Source organism: Myxocyprinus asiaticus, chromosome 22 (genome assembly GCF_019703515.2).
Source record: "Myxocyprinus asiaticus isolate MX2 ecotype Aquarium Trade chromosome 22, UBuf_Myxa_2, whole genome shotgun sequence".
In the NCBI taxonomy this organism is placed as follows: domain Eukaryota; kingdom Metazoa; phylum Chordata; class Actinopteri; order Cypriniformes; family Catostomidae; genus Myxocyprinus; species Myxocyprinus asiaticus.
In genome coordinates, this window is record NC_059365.1 from 39,555,520 (window position 1) to 39,580,369 (window position 24,850).

General features: G+C 39.4%; 1 protein-coding gene across 1 annotated transcript in view; it reads left to right on the forward strand.

Annotated features, from left to right (window-relative positions):
- nrg2b (neuregulin 2b) overlaps nt 1-24,850 on the forward strand; it is a 141,269-nt gene that overhangs the window by 37,478 nt on the left and 78,941 nt on the right. Inside the window, exons 2-3 of the mRNA XM_051649279.1 lie at nt 8,752-8,914; nt 22,546-22,664. Of these exons, the coding sequence (XP_051505239.1) occupies nt 8,752-8,914; nt 22,546-22,664 (282 nt within the window). The remainder of the gene's footprint in view (nt 1-8,751; nt 8,915-22,545; nt 22,665-24,850) is intronic.

Below are 24,850 nucleotides of genomic sequence, written 5' to 3' on the forward strand. Positions count from 1 at the left end.
TTTTTTTTTATTATTGATTTATCTCTCTGTGGCCGGCATTGAAGAGTTCAAAAGTTGGAACTTCTTGGTTCTAGAGTACAATAGCACAATAGTACAATTGCACTGGAGAACTGCATTGCTGACATCCTCTCCATGATGTTAACATTAGCTGTTCGAATGGTTAGAACAATGCTACATAATGAAGGTTGGGAACTGCTCACCTTTCATCTTATTTTGAATTCTAAAAAAAAATGTTACTTACGAATTTGTGCATATCCGATGAGTTTTTATTTTTGGGCAGTTGAGAGGCATCCAATTTGTTCCAGTCAGGTTATAATCACGAGCATTCTGAAGAGGTTTTGTTGCTAAGTAGATAAAAACTTCTTTGTGACTTTTCTGTCACTTTTTGTATTGTCTATATACTTGTCTGTTTCAACAATATATGTATATTGTATGATGTAATGCTTTTGTTTTCCTCTTTTGTAAGTCGCTTTGGATAAAAGTGTCTGCCAAATGAATAAATGTAAATGTAAATGTAAATGTAAATGTATTTGAATTATCTGCATTAAAATATTTATTATATATTATATTATAATTATTTAAATGGTTATATAAATTCTCTTTATTTGGCAGCCTGTTTTAATAAATATTGATATGTGATTAATTCGATTGATTCATTAATTGGCACATCATGGAATTAATAAAATTTGTACTCGATTGACAGCCCTACAGCCTAATATTTGTATGTGTGTGTGTAGAAAGCAGTTAGTTCTTGTAGGACAGACAGGTAGTCCGGCTCATCTCATAGGCCTTGTTTCTGTGAAAAAGGAAGAGAGACAGGAAGAGAGAGTGGAAATAGGGACGGAAATACTTTTTCTAATAAAAGACTTCCAGGACCATCAAAGCTGCTGAAAGGAGCACTGGGCCAAGAGAGGGGGAAGACAATCTTTCATCTAAGCTGTCACAAATATAAGTGTGTGCGTTTTTTTTTTTTTTTCTCTGTGTGTGTATATGCTGTTTATTACTGGAAAATCAAGCAGAAAGCAATATGCTGAACATGAAACCGTTCTTTTTCTTTCTTCCAAAATCAACAACAACACTCTTCATTTGGACATTTGTTCTCAATACTTTTCTAATTGTTTTAGATGCTAATATTATTACTGATTTACAGAAAAGAAACAGTCAGATTCATTATTGCTGTCTGAGACAGAGTTGGGTGGGTAGTCTATTTGCTTCGAGACATTGTCCAGCGGTATTAATGCGGGCAACCGGAGTTTGAGTCTGGCTTGGGTCGAGATTATAGTTTTGAATTTTTTTAGTTAATGCATCAACTGATAACTGATATAGTAGGTGTAGCGTAAACAGATATAATTTAAATATGTTTAACATCATTACATTTATCAGGGCTGTTTGGTGTTGTCGCGGACTAGTTGTATTTTCATGTGTAATAAATGTGTGTGTGTGTGTGTGTGTGTGTGTGTGTGTGTGTGTGGGGGGGGGGGGGTTATAGGTTTAAAATTTTAAAACATACTGTGTATCCAAAAATGAAATTAATTTGTGGTGGTTTAATTACAATTATGTTTGAAATACAAATTGTATTTCAGTTAACAAAAATGCTTTAATTACATTTTTGATAAAGATAATAACACTGTCTCTATAGTATATACAGTAGATGATCAGAGGTGGGTAGAGTAGCCAAAAACTGTACTCAATTAAAAGTACTTATACTTTAAAAAAATTAATTATTCAAGTAGACGTTTAAGTACTAATCATAATAATTACTTTAGAAAGTATTTACACTCCTAATTAAATACTAACATACAGTATAGGGGCATCACTGCAGTGTGTATATTGTGTTTATTCAGAGTTCCACAGACACCCTATCCCTAAACCTAACCTTACCTTCCCTTACAAAAATTAACCATGGTTTTTCTACAGTAACCATATTATCACCATGGCATTTTGTGGTAAAATCATAGTAACCACAGAATTAAACATGTTTACTATATTAACATGACATTACTGTAGTAATACCATGGTTAGCTGCATTAAAACTATGGCTTCTGGGTGCCTGGGTAGCTCAGCAAGTAAAGACACTTATTACCACACCTGGAGTCGCAAGTTCGAATCCAGGGCGTGCTGAGTGAATCCAGTCAGGCTTCTTATGCAACCAATTGGCCCGATTGCTTGGGAGGGTAGAGTCACGTTGGGTTAACCTCCTCATGATCGCTATAATGTGGTTCGCTCTCGGTGGGGTGCATGGTGAGTTGTGCGTGGATGCCGCGGAGAATAGCGTGAAGCCTCCACACACGCTATATCTCCGCGGTAACGCGCTCAACAAGCCACATGATAAGATGCGCAGATTGACGGTCTCAGATGTGGAGGCAACTGAGATTCGTCCTCCGCCACCCAGATTGAGGCGAGTCACTATGCCACCACAAGGACTTAGAACGCAATAGGAATTGGGAATTCCAAATTGGGGGGGGGAAAAAAAAAAGAAAAAACTATGGCTTCTGCAAAACAAAACAAAAAAACAATACAATAAAAAATACTACAATATTACTATAGTAAAACCATGGTTAATTTGAACCAAATCAAACCTTTCTCTCAACATCCCGACCATACAGTGACCAAATCACTGTGAGGAAATTAACTTTTAATACTACTTACTAGGGATGTCCCGATACCATGTTATTGAGAACGAGTACTTTCTTTCTGATACTCGCTGATACCGAGTCCGATACCTGTTTTTTTGTTTTGTTTTATTATTTCTGAACTCCATATCAACAGATTATTTCCATTTTATCATCAAAATGGTGTTAAAATAACTGAATTTATTAAAATTATAATCAAATGAAAATATAACAATATTGTACATAATATTGTATTATTTTCTATCAAATTAAATGCTTATATACAGAACCTTACAGTACAATCCAAAATGCAACATTGGAGTTATATTTTTTCAAATAAAGTGCTACATAACAGCATCACAGATGTGAGAAATTGCTTAAATATAATACATTTACCATTGATTTATTATTATTATTATTATTATTATTATTATTATTAGTAGTAGTAGTAGTAGTAGTAGTAATACAGTGAATATTACACAAAAGTGATATATTTCTGTCATACTTTTTTCATTTAAATTGAGGTTTTTATTTTAAAGGAGCTTTTATTTTGAAGTGTTTCGGTGTGATGATGGTAGCTTTTCAGTCTGAAAAAGCCGGTCACTACGTGACTCAAAATGATTATTAAACCACAAAAGCTGCTATTTAATTAAATAAATATGTATTCTGTATGTGCCTCAAGCTACAAAGTAAATTTGTGCTCTGTTCGCTGTCATCTGCAACAAACAGAGTGCTCGATGCTCATGATGTTTTTTCCTTGTATGTGCCAAGGAGGAGCTTTAAAAGGTGCGTGCGGTGCAGCCGGCGTTGGCATAATCCACACATTTATTAGTGCTGCACATGCAAAGTAAACTATATATTTATCTCATTAAATTGCAGCTTTTGCGGTTAAAATTCTCAATTAAACATAATGTGATTAGAATTTGTGCGCTGATTGTTTAAGGAATGACATTCACATTGTATCGGTTTTTACAAGCGCAAATACATGAGTGTGGTATCGGACCTGATTCTGATACCAGTATCGGTATTGGGACATCCCTACTTCTAATAGTACAAAAATTTATATAAAGGAAATATTAAGAGTGGGGACAGGAAACAGGATAGGAAAAATGGGACAAAAGGCAGAATCGAACCCGGGTTGTCCGCATGAAAAAGCACATCCACGTCGCCATTACACCCCACGCCACTGCAGTGACATTGGGGCGCAGTTTGTCTTCAGTTTGTGTGTTTCTACTAGACTATTGGAGTGCAAATAACTGTGATGTGTGGCAGGTGCTTTTTACACACACTGCAAATAGTCACTATGTTAAAAGAATACTCAAGTAGCGAGTTAGTTACTTTCGATCTGATTAATATTTTTAACACCTAGCGTGCATGGATCATGTTCCTATATCATCCCCTCTGTTACAGTTATAGCTCAAAGATGAAAATTCTGTTATCATTCTTCCACCGTCATGTTCAAAACCTATTGTAACACATAAAGAACGGGCAAGGAGGAGGCAGGAAACGGCTGAACAGTAAACATAAAGTTTAATGGTAAACTTAAAACCAACATAAACAATTGTCGTAAAAGTCCCATTCAGAAATCTCTCAATAAATTACGCATTTATTAACACTTATTGAATTAAAACCAGTAAAGTAGCGACAGTAACGTCACCCATTGTAATGAAGAGTAAAACATTTTCACTAGAAATGAACTTGAGTAGGAGTAAAAAGTACCTACCGTTAAACCTACTCTTAAAAGTCTATTTTACTCAAGTAAATGTAATGGAGTAAATGTAGCATGTTACTACCCACCTCTGTAGGTGATGATAATAAAGATAACATGTTAAAAATCTCAGATCCATTGGACGAGTGGTTCATGAGAAAATGTTTTTAAAGGTTTTACCTAAAATGTGAAATACTGAGAGAGAGAGAGAGAGAGAGAGAGAGAGAGAGAGAAATCATGGCAAAAATGATGGGTCCTTCAGGCAATTTTGTTCCCCATGAGTAGAGGTACTCTTGTGTAATGTTTTAAGTATCTAGCTTAAATGGGGTAGCGGGGTTGAAAATTGGAAATTGTAACTGCTAGTTGCTAGGTAACCATACATCCCATCCATTCTGAAATAACACTAAACACAAATTAGCCACAGCCCCTTCATACTCAAAAAAATTTGGTGAAAGTTCAACATAAGTATAAAAAGTTAGAGCTGTATTCCTAGAAATATTCTCAGGCACTAATATTCAACAGCCTGAAGAGAGAATAATTTTAACCAGATCCATTCCACAATCCATTCTGCAGATTTCCTTTAGGTCAACATTAAATCAAAATGGACCTTTTCCTTTTGAATAAACGTTCACTGGTCTACCTTACTGTGTATGCAAGAAAATTAGTCTCTGAAGCTTTCCTTTTCAGATGACATCACCAATCCCACTTACAATATTTTTTCACTCCCAAAACCACTGTGTTTACACCTTTTTTGTGAAGTCAATCTCTGGGTTACTTTTTGTTGACACTGCATATTAAACTGGGATACGAGATTTTTAACATTAAAAAAATTACAGTATTTTAATGGTATTTAATGAATACCATTAAAATGTCTGAACGTTTTTCTCTGTTTTCCTCTAATGAAAAATGTCTTGCAGTGGTTTCAACTCTCTGGTCAAATAAAGTGATGTGAAGTAGACATAGATTCATGGTAAAGTGTCGTCTTAGTTGCAGAAGCAGCAGATTGGCTGTTATTGATGACTGAAGCTAATTGGATGGACTCAGAATGAGGTTTTTCACTGCACTGTTTGTGAGTGGGACTTCTGAGAGTTTCAGTTAACAGCAACAGCCGTGAGCCTCTCTCTCAGACATATAAAGTTTTCCTCTTTTACTCCTGAGTCCATGTGCGCTGAATTACAATGTGTAGTCTTGTAAAAAATGTGGAATTGTGCATGTGCGTGTCTAAAGTACTAAAGTACATGTGTATTAATTGTAAGAGGGTATAAAAGTAAGTGTGCATGCATGATTAAGTCAAGAGGTGTGTGTATTAAAGATTTCAATTTTGTGTGTGTGTGTGTGTGTGTGTGTGTGTGTGTGTGTGTCAGAAGCATCTGGAGACAAGAAAGTGTGATTTCACTGGATGTGACAAAATTAAGTATTGCTCTGAATAGGGATGTGCCTGAAGCCGAATACCTTATTTGGAAAGGCACGAATAATGACTTCAAATTTAATAACGAATTAATCAGAATAATAGAAAAAATATTCGGAAGAATGATCATCAACGAGCACAGGCATAAAGCAATATTTTAAATAAACATATAGAAAATTACAAAGCAATGATGAGTCTGTGAAGCCAATATTACTACAGTGTAAACCTATTGTATTCCACTGCATTTCACTAATTGTGCACATGTAATTTAACTAATTAATTATGTCCTCCACAAAAATATGTGATCCCAAAATAAGCCTTGAGTATATCATAAAACTTTCTGATAGAGATTTACGGTGCTTTCAGTTTGTAGGCTATATTAATTTATTCTCATTTCTTTTAATATTCATATTTGTATTTAATAATCGCTGCAAAATATGTGCTTTACATTTTACAATTGCTTCACACCTTGTGCCTCCAGAATAATGTTGTTATATTTGCACACTGCACAAACATAAATGAAAATTCTGTTTCAGCAGATATTAATGTCAGAAATACCAGGAGAAAACACAGTTAACAACATATTCCACAGTTTATGTAGCCTTCATATTCAGCTTCATCTGGTGAGAAAAAATGAAGAATATATCAATAATATAATTAAATAATAATAATAATAATAATAATAATATTTAAATAGGCCTATCCGAGGGATATTTTATATACAGCCTAAATGTAAGAGAGTTACATTTTAAAATTAGTTTTGACACCCTTCCGGTTTAAGCCACGCCCACATCCGGTTCTGTCCAAATACAGATAAAGATACAGATAATTTTGTCACAGTAACAGATACAGATAATGGCTTCGCTGCACACCCCTAGCTCTGAAGAGAGAAAGAGAGAGAGAGGTGGGGAAGGAGAGAAACCCACAGATGGAGCCACACTCAGTTAAACACTGAATAACAATCTATACAATGTTGTATTCAGCCAGAGTCTAAACCTGAATTCTTTTTTATCATAATTAGATTAATCTTTTAAATTAATCTTCCATTTTTTATTATTTATTTAAAATCTCACAAAACCCATCAAGAACATGTCCAGGTCATATTTCATCCTAAAATAAGAAATGGAATGGGATGGATGGATGGATGGATGGACAGAAAGGAAAGACTGATGGATGATATAGAGAAAGATAGATGGATAGATAGAAAGTTGGATGGATGGATTGATATAGAGAAAGATGGATAGATAGACTGAAAAAAAGATTGATGGATAGATGGATGGATATATAGAAAAATAGATGGATGATAGATAGATAGAAAGAAAAGATAGATGGATGGATAGAAAATATTGATGGATGGATATAGAAAAAGATAGATTGATGGATATATTGAAAGATGGATGGATGGATGGATGATATAGAGTGATGGATGGATGAATTGATATATAGAAAGATCGATGATCAATAGATAGATAGAAATAGATATAGAGAAAATAGATAGAAAGATGGAGGCATGGATGGAGTGATGGATAGAAAGAAAAGATTGATGGATGGATATTTTCAAAGATGGACGGATGGATGGATGGATGGATATATAAAAAGATGGATGGATGGATACATAAAGAGATGGATGGATAGATGGATGGATGTATACAAAGAGATAGATAGATAGATAGATAGATAGATAGATAGATAGATAGATAGATAGATAGATAGATAGATAGGTTAAATTATGAGCTGAGCATGTTTTCCTGAGATTCACCCACTGTAAATGTGTGTCCCGTTTGTTTGTAAAAATCTGTAGCTAAAGCTATACAGTACATTTATCTGAATCAAACAGAATCTCTGTGCCAGCATTATTACAATATTGGTGTGTGTATGTGCGTGTGTGTAAACTGTGATCATTATTTGCTGCACTAAATGTACTGTATTTTTATTACCGTTCATAGTTCACAATATTGGCCTTGTTTCTCATTGCTAGATGGATTACTTTACCGAGGCAAACTGCAGGAAGATGAGCTCCATTAATCTCTCACACTCGTTCTTTTTTCAGTTCTTCCTTTCACTACCATTACCATTCTTCTTTTTACATCATGCCTTCTCTTCATCCCTCCGTCTGCCCTTCAATGTTTCCCTCCATTTTCAGCCTTCATGCCTTCTCGTTTCTCTTTTTTTTTTACATTCCTCTCCTGCCACAATCCCTCTCTCCCTCCCTCTGTCTTTACCTCTCGCTCCCCCCTTTCTTTCTCCATTAATCTCTCTTTCTCTTCCCCTTGTCACCTCAATCCATCTCACATCCACCCAGAGGAAAATTTTATTGCTCAGAGGTTGCTCTTTCATATCTCAGGAGACTTACTGAGGTCTCACTTACTGTATTTTCCATTTAAGTATAAAGTTTCAGATGTTTCTCCTAAAATTCCTTTTGATAGTTACAAATAGAAACAAGTAAAACATACAGAAAGAGAACAGAGCTGTAAAATAATGTGGATGGGTGCATCTCAGTGGTATGAAAAATGGCAATTTTCATTTGATTGTCATTACTGTAATTACTATAAAATATCCATAATACAATGATATTTAAAAAATATGTTGATCATAATAGATTAAAGGCAAAACAACAAATACTACCATGATGCATAATATTGTAATAATAATAATAATAATAATAATAAAAAGGTCCTAAAATAAGCTTTATTTTCTATAAGTAATACATATATTACTTCACCCGAATAGCATAGCTTTGATCGTTTGGTGAATTTTGTGAGATTTATGAGAACTGTTTGAGGTAATATTAAAATCTCTGATGTTGATAACAAATTGTGGTATTTTGGCAAATCTAAATGAAGTTTGAGACATTGTTGAGAGCTCTTTTGAAACTCTAGAAGAGGCACATATATGATTGCTCTCCATTTATTCTCATTACTGTCTAAGAGAAAAAAATGATGAATTGAAAATCTCATTTGGGTCGCAACCCCACCTTTCCATCCACATTCCGCTCACTCTCTTTCTCCTTTCTCTATCTGTAGCATCAGCTCCAAAGGTGAAGCCCATGGATTCTCAGTGGCTACTGGAAGGTAGAAAGCTGACACTGAAGTGTGAAGCCACAGGCAGTCCAAGCCCTTCCTTCAATTGGTACAAAGATGGCAGCCAGCTCCACAAGAGAAAAGATGTCAAAATCAAATCCAGCAAGTAAGATGCATGCACATACACAAACAAATCACTCACACATTGACAGAACTATTCTTAGCATCAGAGGTGTTAAAAATACCTCACTTCAATTCTAGCAGAAGATTGTCACAGTTTGTAAATAGACTCAGAGCTTTTCACAAGGGAGAGGGAGATGCAGGCTTCTTTTAAAAGGAACAAATGGAAAAAATGAAAATTCTGTAATCAGTTACTCACTCTCATGTTGTTCCAAACCTTTCTGTGAAGAATGTTCACAGAGCTATTTTCACTTAAACACAATAAAAGTAGTCCATACGACTCCTGTGGTGTATTTTAAGTCTTCTGAAGCCATACGATAGATTTTAGTAAGGACAGACTGAAATTTAAAGGGATAGTTCACCCAAAAATTAAAATTATCTCATTATTTATTCACCCTCATGCCATCCCAGATGTGTGTGACTTTCTTTCTTCTGCTGAACACAAATGACGATTTTTAGAAGAATATTTCAGCTCTGTTGGTCCATACAATGCAAGTGAATGGTGGCCAGAACTTTGAAGCTCCAAAAAGCAAATAAAGGTAACATAAAATCAATCTATATGACTCCAGTGGTTTAATCTATATCTTCAGAAGTGATCTGATATGTGTGGGTGAGAAACAGATCAATATTTAAGTCAGTTTTTATTATAAATTCTCTTCCCTGCCCAGGTGGTGATATGCATGAAGAATGTGAATCGCCTAAAATGAAATAAGAAGAATGTGGAAGTAAAAGTGATAGTGAAAGTGGAGATTTATAGTAAAAAAGGTGTGATATTTTCTAAAAATCTTTGTTTGTGTTCAGCAGAAGAAAGAAAGTCATACACATCTGGGATGGCTTGAGGGTGAATAAATGATGAGAGGATTTTCATTTTTGGGTGAACTATCCCTTTAAGTCTTTATTTACTGATAATCATGCCTATAGATTTCAAATGTTACTTACGGTCCCGTATATTAAAAATTACCATGTCACAAGCAGCCCCGTAACACATGAGAACCATACCTTTTGATATTATTGATGTCAAACCTGACACAATACATCTTCATGTGCTAAGTTTGAGTGTAGGCTTGCACAAATGAGATTTGTGAGCTATGGCAGAAGGGAATACTATCACTGAATAATTGCATAAATTTTGGTCTGCTCATCACACAAAACTACTGAATGGCTTCGAAACTTGTATGGACTACTTTTATAGTGCTTTTTTCTTTTCTTTTTGGAGCTTAGAAATAAAAATAACGATTTACTTTTGTTGTATGGACAAGAGCTGCTTAGACATTTTGCCTAACATTTCCACGCAAGAAGAAAAATAATACGAAGTTATAATGACATGAGGGTGAGAAAGCAAACTATTCCTTTAACTTAAACAAAAGTTTCAGTATCATAAAAAAAAATGTATTGGCACTATGGTGCAAAAAATAAAATAAAAAAATAAAAGCCACTATATTCTACCTGCACGATCCTGTGACTGAATCTCACCAGCAACCAGGTTTTGGTGAGCCATTTCAGGAAAGGTCCATCAATGAATTGTGTTTAACTTCCCTTGATTGCTTCAGTGATTTCCCTTTGCCGATGGGGCTGTGGGTTGCCAGCATTTCTGAGGGAGAGTGAGTGGGCCTGAACACACATTATTTTCCTTCTGTGGCATCCGTAGGTGGAGAAAGGAATAATAATAATATATATATATAAAAACATATGGCTAAGGTATGCACTCTAGAGTCTAGATAAACTAGTCTTTCATGAGAGTTGCATAATCATGCAAACTTCTTAGTGGTGTGCTATGAAATGGGAATAAAGATTGCATCAATGTAATTTATCCATTTGTAAAAATAATCAATTATGTACAAGTAGCTGTTTGTTCAATCCATATGTAGCCGCGCATTTCCTGTCCTATCCTCTGCTTTCCATATATTGGTGCCGCAGGGAAACATACACACTCGCATGGAAGCGCATGAGAATTCAGGGCATTCCGTAACGTGGCGGCCCGCTCCTGTTCTCCGAGAAAAAGTGCTGAGGTGCATGTTTCTGCAGAAAGCAGATCACTCTAACAGGATTGCCTGTTCACTGGCCCCTTGTGTAATTTTGCAAATGTGCGTGTGCTGAAACTGCAAATTCATACACACACAGGAACCTGCACGCATCTGTACGCACACTTTCACAGATTAATTGTGAGTGAGAGAGTTGACAGGGTGGACAGGGATAGTTTGATAATGATGGAGGTAAAATAAGGACAGGGAATGATTTGCGCTGGAGTCCAGCGGTACACAGAGCTGCCATATTTTCTGCGTTTTGCTCTGGATCGAGATCTTTAAAGAGCTTCGTTCTTCTAATGAGCTGTCTACATGCTGACCTGAGGAGAGGTGCTAAGACACGATCTGAATAACAGACTCCATGAGACCCCATGTAAAACATGATTTAGCCAAGTAGGACATCTTACTGGATTGACATCATTTGTTGGCCTTAGAAGGACATTCCAATCAAACAATCATCCACTTAGCACTATACCTAAACCTTCCTTATCCCTAACCTAACCCTTAACCTACTTTTATGGCCAAAACCTTTAAATATTGTCTCATAAATTTGGAGATAATGCAGCATATATAATAAATCACAGACACTTGAAGTTTTCTCTGTAGATGTCTGACACCTTAGATTTTATTGCACAACAATGAAAAATAAGTTCACAAACAACAACCAACAAATCATTCAATGTTGAGCAAACGAAAATGTTAACAATAGTTATATTTACCGAAATAACAAGCAGGTGGTATTGGTCAGACTTAAACCAGAGCACCCTAACTGCACCTTTTTTGTAGAGTAACCCTGCTGATGTTTATTAAATTTCCTTTAGAAATAACAGACCGCTCAACACTGGCTGAATCTGGCTGCAACAGGACAACACCCACACCTGAGTCACTTGCATCTACAGTGAGTAGAAAAATCTGGAGCAGAAAGTACAGGAGGAATTAACAAGAAGTGCTTTAACTTTGTCAAAGCTCGATTGACAATTCTCTGACCATTTAAATGGAACCTCTGGAATAAGCAGATCAGTCAAAGGTGAGGTGATGGAAATTTCTGTAATATCATACCATTTCCAGGAACCGGCGAAGCTCGCAACTAACTATTTTCCCCAAATATGTTACCGTGGCTTTACCAAACTTGCATTTGACCAAGTTCACTGTGGTTGGCACTGGACAGTGAATAAACAAAGCACCAATTTGCTCAAGATGTTCTGACCCGCTATAGACCACGAGATAATCTAAATATACTTCACAATTCCACAACCCCTTGATAAAACGGTTTACCAACCTCTGAAATGTTGCAGGTGCATTACATAAACCGAAAGCCATCACAGTGTATTGGAGGAAATTTTCAGGTAGACAGAGCTACCTGTCAGTCCCCTTTTAGACATTATTAGTTCTAGTGACAAAAACAGCACTGCCAACACAATCAACATGGTCTTCCATGCAAGGTAAAGGGTAACAATCTAGTTTTGTAATGGCATTAATGCGTCAAAGATCAGCTAAAAAATGAAACGTGTTGTCTGATTTGTTAATGAGCAGGCAGGGTGAACTCCATGAACTAGAGCTTGGCTCTGCAGTCTTTCTGCAACTGAGTTCGTTTTGACTCAGGCATGTTGCTTAATCGTCAAAGAGTCAACGACATCAATATTGTGTTCTACCAGGGAAGTCTAAGAAAGAAGTAACTCACTTACCTTTTTCTCCACATGAAAATGTAGCCTTCAGTGCCGATCCAAGCACTGGCATAAACACTAGCACCTTATCACCAGGAACAAAACTACGAAGTCATGCACTGCGATCAAAGCGTTTTTTCATTCGTTCCTGTGACATCCCTAGATTTTCCTTAGCCTACTCAAATGCCCGGTGCATTTGAAAATAGAACTCTGAAACATAAGCAAGAATGTTATTTGGTGTTGGATTAATGCACCAATGGTCCTTAAGCTGTTTCAAGGGATCATAGACTATGTGTCTGCACACCAACTCGGCAGGACTAAAGCCCAATGATTGCAGTATCTCCCTTATCACAAACTTAACCATGGGCTCTCTATCATCCCTTTCCTTTTGGAACTACAGGCAGTATGCTCACAGCATCGATTTTAAAGTCTGGTGGAACCATTTAAATGCTCCTTGGCTTTCTGGGTGTTAACAACTAGATGTGAAATGTTGAATATGCAGTGGATTCAGAGCCTGTTTGAACACATGTGTCATGAAGTTTGTTCCCTGATCTGTCTGAACGGTGTTTGGTAAATTTGATAAGGGACATCACAATTACTGGTGCAGTAATTTTCCTCACAGGAACTGCCCCTGGATATCGTATGGATGTACACATTATTGCCAGCATTACTGGTTACCAGACATGGTATAAGGTAAAAGACCAATGCAATCTATTATCACATATAAACTAAATGACCTGCAAATGGACTATCATGAGCAAGACTTAGAATCTTGAAGCCATATGAAGACGGATCTATAATCTGTTTAACTATTTGCCAGTCATCTTCAACAGATGCAGTTATTAGTCTCCACTTCCTCATTAATACACCACCATCAACAATGTACCCTTGCGATACATTCTTGAGTTCCTCCATAGGAACAGCAATCTCAAAAAGGGAAGAAATGATTGAATCAAGACCAAGCGAGACAATTTATCAAGCCCCACGGAGTGACCTTTTCCCTTCTGAATGGTGATGGCTAAACCATTCTGGGAGTTTGAACATTAAGCATTACGAAAGTCAGAGGTGGCAAAAAAGGATAATTTAAATAAAAATTCCACTCACTATCTGACTTGTCACGGCTTTCTTCCTTCATTCTCTGGGACATTGTGTAAGTGACAGCACACAAAGAAAATACTTCTGGGTATTTCTGGGCCAACTCATCAGGAGTAAAACTAGGAAGAGGAACAGCAGTCACCTCAGGGCTGGCAAAAACTCTCCCTCCCTCTAAGTAATTTCCCAAAATAAAAGTAACATTGTTAACAGGAAGGCACAGTTGCACACCAACAACAATGCAGCCTATAAAAAGGGAGGAATCAAATTAATTTTCGTGCAAAGGCACATTCAAGAAGCCGACCTCAAATCCCTGCACTAAGACACTTGAACTGATGGAGGTTTTATCAGACAAAAGTAATATATCCTCCAGTATAAAATTTTGATAAATGCCTGTATCACGAAGTATATTGACTGGTCTTCGAGAGCTAGAATTACCAGCTAACAAAACAAACCTGTCCAAAAGGAATATCACATACTGCTGATCTCCACAAGTGTCACCTTAAGATGTCAACATCTTCAGTGCAGCAAGCTGTGGTGAGGATGTCATGAGCAAAAATTCTGGTTTTGAGACACATTTTTTTCTTTATGAGCACATTGCAGTCCGCAATAATGTGTCCATGTTTCTTACAGTAGAAACAAACAGGTAAGGACAGGATATGTCTGAATTTTCTGCCACTTTCTCAGCAGACAAAGCACAATCAAGACTACAGAAGATGCTCTTTAATTGATAAAAAAGAATACACTTCCTGAGCCTTAACTACAAAAATGCACTGCAATAACATGAGCCAGACTTCTTTCGGCCAGTTCAGATTGGTTGCAACACGTTAAAGTAGAAAATTTGTCTACCTCTTGTTCTTTAAAGGGGGGAACAATACTGTGAATGTTCTGTGGAAAGGAGGAGGCGGGAGGCAGGTTGCTCTACTCACAGGTTAGGTTAGGTTAGGGGACCCAGTCTCTCTCTCTCCATGTCTGCTGGCAGTGTGGCTCTTTTATGCCGCTCTCCTCGTGCTCACTGTAATTAGAGACAGGTGTTAGACATAATCTAGCTCAGGTGCAAGCACCCTTACCACTTTCTCTCTCTCCGGAGAGACGCTTGACCACGACCCCGCTGCCACATATCCCCACCGCGCGACTCAGGCCGGGGAGGCATCCAGCCTGCCTACCACTCCCCCCCTTTTCTGGAAAGGAAGTCGGCGACAGCCATCTGCGCTCCCGGTCTGTGGACCACCTTGAACTTAAACGGCTGAAGAGCTAGATACCAACGGGTGATCTGCGCGTTGGTGTCTTTCATGCGGTGGAGCCATTGGAGCAGGGTGTGATCCGAACAGAGGGTGAAGGCCCGCCCCAACAGGTAGTATCGGAGAGTGAGGACCGCCCACTTGATGGCGAGACACTCCTTTTCCATGGAGCTGTACTTAGTTTCCCTCAACAAGAGCTTACGGCTAATGTACAGCACCGGGCGCTCCTCCCCCTCCACCACCTGCGAGAGTACGGCCCCCAGCCCCCTGTCTGAAGCATCTGTCTGTAAAACAAAAGGGAGAGAGAAATCAGGTGAATGTAAAAGCGGCCCCCCGCAAAGTGCGGCTTTAACTTGCGTGAACGCCTGCTGACACTGCTCCGTCCACTGGACCGGGTCTGGAGCAGTGCCCAACCGATCGAGCAACTCATCAACACGAGGCATTGGATACGCATCAAATTTAGACACCGCGTTGACTTTCCTATAATCCACCCAGAACCGTACAGACCCGTCGCTCTTAGGCACTAGAACAACTGGGCTGGACCAATCGCTGTGGGATTCTTCTATTACACCCCTATCGAGCATTGCATCCAATTCTTCCCGAATTATTTTCTTTTTGTGTTCGGGTAATTGGTAGGGGCGGCTATGTACAACAACCCCAGGCTCAGTCTCGATGTGGTGGTGAATGAGGTTCGTATGACCCGGTAGAGGGGAGAACACATCCGCAAATTCCTGTTGCAACCTGGCAACCTAAGCGAGTTGACTCGGTGAGAGGTGGTCTCCGCAAGTGACCGGGGTGAACTGTTTATGTTTTGAATTCACCTCGGGTCCGAGCTCCGCCTTCTCTGGAACTACCATAGCCAACGTCACCGGGACCTCCTCCCTCCAAAATTTCAGGAGGTTGAGGTGGTATATTTGACGTGTGCCCCCTCTATCGGTTCGCTTTACCTCATTATAGAGATCTCCCACTCATCGTGTTACCTTTGCCACTTGGCGAGTAATTTAGAGCTCGATGTGGGAAGTAATACAAGCACTTTATCTCCCGGTGCAAATTCCCTTAGCTGAGTTCCCCTGTCATACAGTTGGTGCTGTCGTTCTTGTGCTTGGAGCAAATTCTCCTGTGTTAGTTGTCCCAAAGTGTGGAGTTTGGCTCTAAGATCAAGAACGTATTGAATTTCATTCTTACTATTGAAGGTCCCTCCTCCAAGGCCTCTCGTAATACATCAAGCACACCGCGTGGGCATCGCCCAAACAGCAGCTCAAATGGGGAGAAGCCAGTGGAGGTTTGCGGGACCTCTCGTACTGCGAATAACAGGGGGTCGAGCCATTTATCCCAATTTCTAGCATCGTCATGCACAAACTTACGAATCATGTTTTTAAGGGTTTTATTAAATCGTTCCATCAGGCCATCTGTTTGAGGATGGTACACGCTGGTGCGAATCGATTTAATGCTCAATAATTCTTACAGCTCACGTAGTGTCCGTGACATAAACGTTCTGCCTTGATCGGTGAGGATTTCTTTCGGAATCCCCACCCTGGAGATTATTTTGAAGAGTGCCTCCGCAACACTATGTGCTGAGATGTTGCGAAGAGGCACTGCTTCCGGATATTGCATTGCATAGTCCACTAGGACCAATACAAAGCGATGTCCATGTGCCGACCGTTCTAATGATCCAACAAGGTCCATTCCAATTCTTTCAAAGGGGACCTCGATCAACGGAAGAGGGCGCAACGGCGCTTTTGGGGTGGCCGGTGGGTTAACCAGCTGACATTCGCGGCATGCCGCACACCACCTGCGGACATTGCCGCCAATGCTCGGCCAATAGATGCGGGCTATTAGACGGTTCAGTGTTTTCCTTTCTCCTAAGTGACCCGCCATGGGATTCTAATGAGCCGCCTGGAATACCATTTTCCGACGGCTCCGTGGTATCAAAAGTTGGGTTGTATCTTCTTTAGTCTGAGCGTCCTTTGTCGCTCTATACAACCGCTCATTTATAATTGCAAAATAGGGGTATGAAAGGGCGATGTCCGGCTGGAGTCGTTGACCATCGATGACTCTCACTTGGTCGAAGGCGTGTTTGATGGTTTCGTCTCACGACTGCTCCAAAGGGAAATCTCCCTCAGGGCTGCAGCCTCTCCCCCTCTTTCGTCATTATGACGTGGAGCTGTCAAGGGCGACACCGGCTCCGCCTCCCCTGCCAGAGCATTGCATATTGCACATCTCCCTAATTTAGTACAGGACCCATCCGCACAAATTCCCTTAAATAAATCTCTAAAGGCAGGCCAATCTGTCCCCAAAATCAGCGGATGGGTGAGGCGGGAACTAACCGCGGCTTCCACTCTATGCTTTTTCCCCCGGAATTTAATTGTCAGAGTCATCACAGAATACTTGTGAATATCCCCGTGCACACACTTCACCCTCACCGTTTTAGCTGTGCCCAAAGCCTCGGTTTGAACCAAGCGTTGGTGGATAGTGGCTTGATTACACCCAGTGTCCACCAACGCTTGGTGAGTACCCCCTTGACACTTACCGGTATCTGGTATGCTCTGGCCCGGTCGGGGGCAGCCTGCGGGAGGTCGGAGACCCGCACCACCATCCCCAGCTCCGCACTGATCCTGGAAGTGGTCCGGGTCCCCGCACCTCCAGCATGTTGGCCCAGGCACCACGCCCACACTTGCATTGGCAGGCGCCCCCACCTGAGAGTGAGAGCGGCGGGGCATTGGGGTAGGGGGAGGTGTCGTCTCCCACGCCCGGGGAGCTGGTCTCGGTGACTGAAGTCCTCCTTGCCTGCGTGGGGCAGAAACGAGCCCTGGGGAGAGAACAGAACGAGAGGAGAGAGGGGAGGGGGATGAGACAGGGGAAAACACAGGGGGAGGGGAGAGAGAGTAGGAGGGCTCTTCCGCCCTCGGGATCGCCACCATGTGGTCCTCCGCAAGCTGGACGGCTTCCTCCAGCGACGCCGGACGGTGGCACTGGACCCACTCCGCCACCCCTTTTGGCAGTCGATGTATTAATTGCTCCATTACCACCCGGTCGGAGTTCTCCAGCTTCAGGCTCCGGAAGAGTTGACCATTCTCTTCCAGACTCCGACCAACCCGTTGCAAGATGGCTTTCTTCAGGTCACCATAAGCCAGGAAGCTCATCGCCGGCAGTTGTTGAGCCATGAGCTGGGCTTCCCCGGACAACAGCGGAATAAGTCGGGCCGCCCACTGGCCGAGCGGCCAGCCCCACATCTCGGCGGTGCGCTCAAATAAATCCAGGAACGCCTCGGGATCGTCCGCCGTCCCCATCTTCTGTAGTGCAGGCGGGGGCAATGGCGTGTGAGTGGCCGGGGTCACGGCTGGAGATGCCTCCTGGCTGAAGAGGCTCCGGATCACCTGCCGTTCCTCTGTTTGAGCGTGTAGGAGCTCCACAAACCGGTGATCTTGATCTTGCCGGAACTCAAGCAGGGTTTGCTGGTGGTTCCGATGTAGGCCAGCGAGGGCTTGGAGGATCTCAGCCAACTGGGAGGACTCTTCAGGGCGACTTCCGTCCATCTTCAACCAAAATTTTTCCCGGGTTTCAGCACCAGTGTGAATGTTCCGTGGAAAGGAGGAGGCGGGAGGCAGGTTGCTATACTCACAGGTTAGGTTTCTTTAATGACCACACTGCTCTCAACTTTACAACAATAACTTTTTCCGTGATAAAATAACAGTCTCTGCAACTTAACTATAATAAACTCTTAACTTCACAAACATAACTCTGGGGACCCAGTCTCTCTCTCTCCACGTCTGCTGGCGGTGTGGCTCTTTTATGCCGCTCTCCCCGTGCTCACTGTAATTAGAGACGGGTGTTAGACATAATCTAGCTCAGGTGCAAACGCCCTTACCGCTTTCTCTCTCTCTGGAGAGACGCTTGACCATGCCCCCGCTGCCACAAATACATATATTCAAAATAAACAGAGTTTGTTACAACCCTTTCTTGAGCTTTCAAATTCAGCTTTTTTAAGTCGAAAAGCATGTTCGATTTCGAGCTTTTCCTGTTTAAGTTTATGTCTCTCGTTCTCTCTTAAGCAACCATTCCTCTCTCTCCTTCAAAAAAACTCTTTTGTGCTCTTTGTCTTGGAGCAATTTTTTTTAACCTGTATTGCTAGCTCATCTGAACTAACCTCTGCTAATTTATGATCTTCCAACATTTTCTGTTCTTCACCAATGAGGCCTTGTTTATGCAATACCAACACAGCCTGATGTTTGCATTTGGATAAATTACTACGAAGTCCCACTTTTAATGAACAGCAATTTTTAAAAGATCTACTCTATTTATTTAAAATAATTTCACTTGTGTGGGATTTGCAATAAACACTGTTAAATCGAACAATAAAAGTGAATGAGGAATAAAGAACACTAAAGAAATTATAAGTACAATTTTAAACAGAGCAAAACAAACTAACTCCACTTTATACTCCTCTGCGTTACAATACAATGAAGCAACGCACAAACACATGTGTGGACAGATCAAAAGGTCAAACAAAGCCATGTAAATCTAAATCCCGGACGAGCCCCCAAATATGTTACAACCAAATGCTTAAATAGTCTCTCATAAATTAGGAGATAATGACCAAACAAATATAATAAATCGCAGATGCTCTAAGTTTGCTTTGTAGACATCCGACACCTTAGATTTTATTGCACTAACAATAACAAACAACAGTAACAAAACAAGTTCACAAACAATTACCAACAAAACATTCAATGTTAAAAAAAAATGTTAACAATAGTTATATTTAATGAAATAACCAGACTCAAACCAGAATGCCCTGAATGCACCTGCTTTCCTAGAAAGACCTTACCTGGATCCCGAAGAAAGATGTCAGTCTTCCAGGTAACTGCTTCACTTGCCTGGTCTAAACAAAATAAAGAAAATGTGTACATAAAGAAATAAAATAAAAACACTTCCTGCTCACAACATCAAAAATAAGATTTGAAGAATAAAGTCTTTGATGTCAACAACAAAATCTAGAACAAAGGTTTCTCTCCCCCCTTTTAAAAGTTAATGAGCCTATTTATTTATATGAACCTATAAAATTTACTATCCCGTTTATTTCCTAATATCAAACATCATTCAAACAGAACATATATTACACAGGAGCAAAACTTTGTCCATAATTTGCCCATAAGCCTTGAAGGTCCAGACTTTAAAGCCCTTTATTAACTTGCCTTTATATTTACATGGCAAATGCTATTTAAACATAGATATGACCATAGATGGCTCCTCATTACTGTGATTAGTTCATTGTAGCTAAAATAATAATAATAATAATAAATTATAGTATTTGTTATGAAAATAGTAGCCTAAACACATTTAGAAACTTTAACTACAACTGCCACAGTTGTAATAAAAATGAGGTCTAATAGATTCTACCTAATAGATTATTTAATATGAAACTATAACATTTCTGTCAAAATATCAGCATTACTGTTACTACTGTAAATTGTGATAAATTTTAGTAAGTCTGATTATGTATAATTTGAAATACCCTTTATTTTGGCGCATAGCACATTGTTTCTCTTTTCCTCCTAGTGCTGTTTAACATGTCAGGGTTGTCTACTGTTTGAGAGGTTTGACTTCCTCCATAGCCCTTTGAACTAGAAAACACTCACTAGAATTCAAATGGGTCACATCAGTTTTGTGGTCTGTGCCGCAATATCAAGGGAAGCCCGCAACCCCAGTGTGTGCACTCCAGAGATACAGAGCAGATGATTGCCGAGAGTGGTTCCGTGATGGCTTGTGCCAAACTTGCATGAAAACCAGGCTTCAATCGTACCGTGAAAACATTGCATTGCCGATGAGAAGCATATTTAGGGCACATAAAGCACCAAACTTGTGGTTATCATTAAATTTGCCTTGGTGGGCCAAAATTTAGCTTGAGCGGCCACCGATCATTTTTCAATGGAGGGAGAACTATGGCATTGTTCTTTCTCTTTCTGAACAAACCTAGCAAGTGTTACATTGTGTCAAGAATATTAATGAACCATGTGAAATTTTTGCAGCAGTGCAAATAGGGGAAACACTGCATTAAAGCCATCAAGGCTTTTATTAGGAATCCCCAATGACATCATTTAGTCTTTCCAGGAATGGGAAATTCCCTTCCCACAACATCACCTGTAGACTGGTGGAGAAAATGCAAACACACCAAAACACGAACACAACACAATTATGTGCAAAATCAGATAACATCTACCCTAACCCCACCGTAACCCTAAACCAACACTACACCTACCCAACCCTATCCCTTCCCTTCCCTGAAAGGTGCACTCAGCGATTCCTGAGAAACACTGTTGATATTCAAACTCAACTGCCATAACAAACACACCCCTCCCTTCAGTGCTTCTTTGTAAGCTCTGCCCTCGACTTATCATAATCCTTCTTTTTATGTTTATATTCGTCTGACCTTTTTCTCAGCCATTTGTCTTCCTTGGAGTTTAGAAAGTTCGCATCAGCCAGATTTCCAGTCGCTCTTCTAATGAATTTCCCTCTCGCTCTGCCCCCACCCCCCATTCTGTGCACGCACAAGAACCACCCCCTGTTGCTGATTGGCTGAAGTAGTGTTGTGTGGATCAGTCTGATCCACTTTGTTTTTGTAACCATTTACAGAAACAGGGCTGTGTACAAATACTAGATTTTTTTTTTCAGCCCACGCACAGAACGGACAGCTAGCAGTCTGTGAGGAGATATTTGCAGAATTTGACAAAAAGTGTACTGGATTAGAATTACTGAGTGCACCTTTAACCCTTCCCTAAATCTAAAGTCACCTAACCCTTACACTAATATTAGAGTGAAAATGATAGGTTGAGAAGAATGTTGTTGAAGCCTATACCCCAGCCCAAAGCCTACCTCTAGCCTTAAATACAATCATAAAATTGTATTGGTTTATACAAAAGTTTCTCCAGGATTAGTAAGTATGTTGATTCTGGAACATGTCATTTTTTGATAAGTCACGTTAAAGCTGAAGTGTGTAATTTCTGTGGCACCAAACAGAATTGCAAAAATAATCTGTTTTCAAATAGATTTCAGAACACCCGCTTTGTCTTTAATTGGTTGTACAAACAGATAGTTCGTACTCATGACACTGGTCCAGCCAATATTGCTGTGTCTGATATGACGGACCACTCTATAAAACTAAAGAATGTTTTGATAGAGCCACAGTCACACTTTTAGGTGAAATCACCTTAAAAATAGTTTCTTTTTATAGTTGTTTCGACATATTAAGATTAAATCAATTTAACATGGCAAAAATGATAGCACAAATCAGCTCTACGTGAGATGCAAAAACACACGTATGATAAAGAGTTTTACTAATGCTTTTTCTCTACCTCCTTTTATCTGTTTTTTCCTTTCTCACCTCAATGGTATATATATATATATATATATATATATATATATATATATATATATATACTTTGTTTTCTGTTTCTCTGGTCTGTTTTTCACTTTTTACAGTATACACTCCATACCCTGGCCCTGACTTGTTTGTCTAACCACCAGTCTCTATTCATAATTTAATCTTTATATATCCTCACCTCTCTTTTTCTCTTTGTCTCTGTGTTGTCTGTGCAGGAAAAACTCAAAGCTTCACATCAGCAGAGTGAGACTGGAGGACTCTGGGAACTACACCTGCATGGTGCAGAACTCACTGGGCAGAGAGAATGCCACCAGCTATGTTAACGTCCAAAGCAGTAAGAGCACCATCATCATTTCCATCTTACTACAAGCTACAAGAGACCAGCAATTCTATTTCTTTGCACATGTAGTTCATACATACACCAGATGTGCTTAAGCAGATGGTGCCTGTCTTTATGTTGTGCTTATGGATGTTTTTAGCTGTACAGATGTCCATTTCTCTTGCTCTGGTCAAACTACACTAGAAGTGTACCTTTTCTAAAGAAAAGATGAGAGCTTCTCACCTGTGCAAATCTCACGACCATGAAGCTAGGGTGTTCTGAGTGTTTATTTTCTAGCATGTTGCTAATTGGTTGCGTGGTTGCTAGGTGGTTGCTTGGTCAAAAGAGCCCACCCCCAGTCTTTTTGATATTCTGGTCCCTAGATATGGCACAGGTTCCTCCATCAATATGGCACTTTTATGGCAATTTTAATTGGATTTATCATTCTGAAACAGGCCAAGCTACACACTGAATTTCAATTCTTTGTGTTAGGTGTTTCGAAAAAGTTATTGTGAAATAGTTTGGATTTTGTACAGTTGGTGTGTGTATGGTTTTGCTAGTGTGGAGATATTTGGTGGAATTTGGATGTTATTGTGGAGACCACACCTCTCTTCTCTGCTGTTTTATTTAAGGATCTCCACACCTGCTTCAGTCCCAGGAGTATAATAATAATAATAATAATAACAATAATTTGTATTTATATAGCGCCTTTCACAATAAGCAAGGTCACTTTGCAAAGAAGTCATATACTTTTTATTTTAAAGCAAAACAAATACAATCAATCAATCAATCAAAAAAAAATATATATATATATACTGTATATATATATATTATATTATACAATCAGTATATCACATCAACTCGAGGTATTTGATGTGTGTGTGTGTGTGTGTGTGTGACTAATGTGAGCTCTATCTAGCTCATCTTAAGTGCAGTAATGGTTGAGTGGTTTCTGAGATAGAGGGTCTTTGTCCTCTAGCTCTCCACAAAGCCCCTCCATTATCTGATGTGTCAGCAGAGTCTCATAGAAAGAGAACGAATGAATGAATGAAACAATCAACGAATTGTGTGAGGAAATTAATGAATCAATTAATGAGCAAATTAGTGAGTGAATGAATGAGTGTCTGAGAGCAAGAATAAATAAGTTGATGATTAAGTGAGTGATTTGAATAGATGAATCAATCAATGAATTAAGTGAAGGAGTGACTGAATGAACATTTAGGCTACTGAGTGAGTGAGTGAGTGAGTGGCTGCGTCTGCACATTCAGATTGCTGTAGGATGTGTGTTTTTCACTGTGTGTGTGTGTGTGTGTGTGTGTGTGTGTTTGTGTGTGTGAGAGAGAGAGAGAGAGAGAGAGAGAGAGATGCCAAGACCAACACCATAACTTCATATTAGACAACATGCCCTTAGAACACACTCAGAATATCACATACCTTAGTATAAAGATCAGCAACACAGGAAACTTCAACATGGCTGTGAACAACCTGAGAGACACGGCACGAAGAGCTTTTACACTATAAAGAAAAATATTCAAATTGACATCCTAATCAGAATCTGTCTAAAAATTAAATCAGTTAAAGAACCCATCGTACTCTTTATTATTATTATTATTATTATTATTATTATTATTATTATTATATGGTCTGGGGCCAACTCGTAAACCAAGAGTTCACTAAATGAGACAAACACCCAATAGAGAATAGAGCCAAAATATACTATGAGTCCAACGAAAAACCCCAGAAAATGAAACCAGAGCAGAATTGTACCCACTATAATAATTACAATAAAAAAGAGCCATTAAATTTCATACCCACCTAAAAAATAGTGATACACAGACCCTTTACCACAAACCCCTATACTACAGGAGCTGACCCCAGAGAGAAGACCCCTCAGCCAGTTGGTCTAAGAGCTGACTTTACAATCTAAAACATGACCAGCTAAACCCCAGAACAAAACCCCAGCTAGACCAAATCAAATTATAAAAACACATAAAGAAAAAGATTATTTTTTACCATGCCAATAAAGCTTTTTGAATCTTGAATCTTGAGAGAGAGAGAGAGAAAGAGAAAGAGAGAGTCTTAAAAAGGACAACAACAGTGTTAAAATAGAATGTCCTTGAAGACAGGTCATTAAGAAGGAGTGTGTGTGTGTGTGTGTGTGTGGTTTTTTTAGGTTACAAACTGGTAATTACAAGGGTATA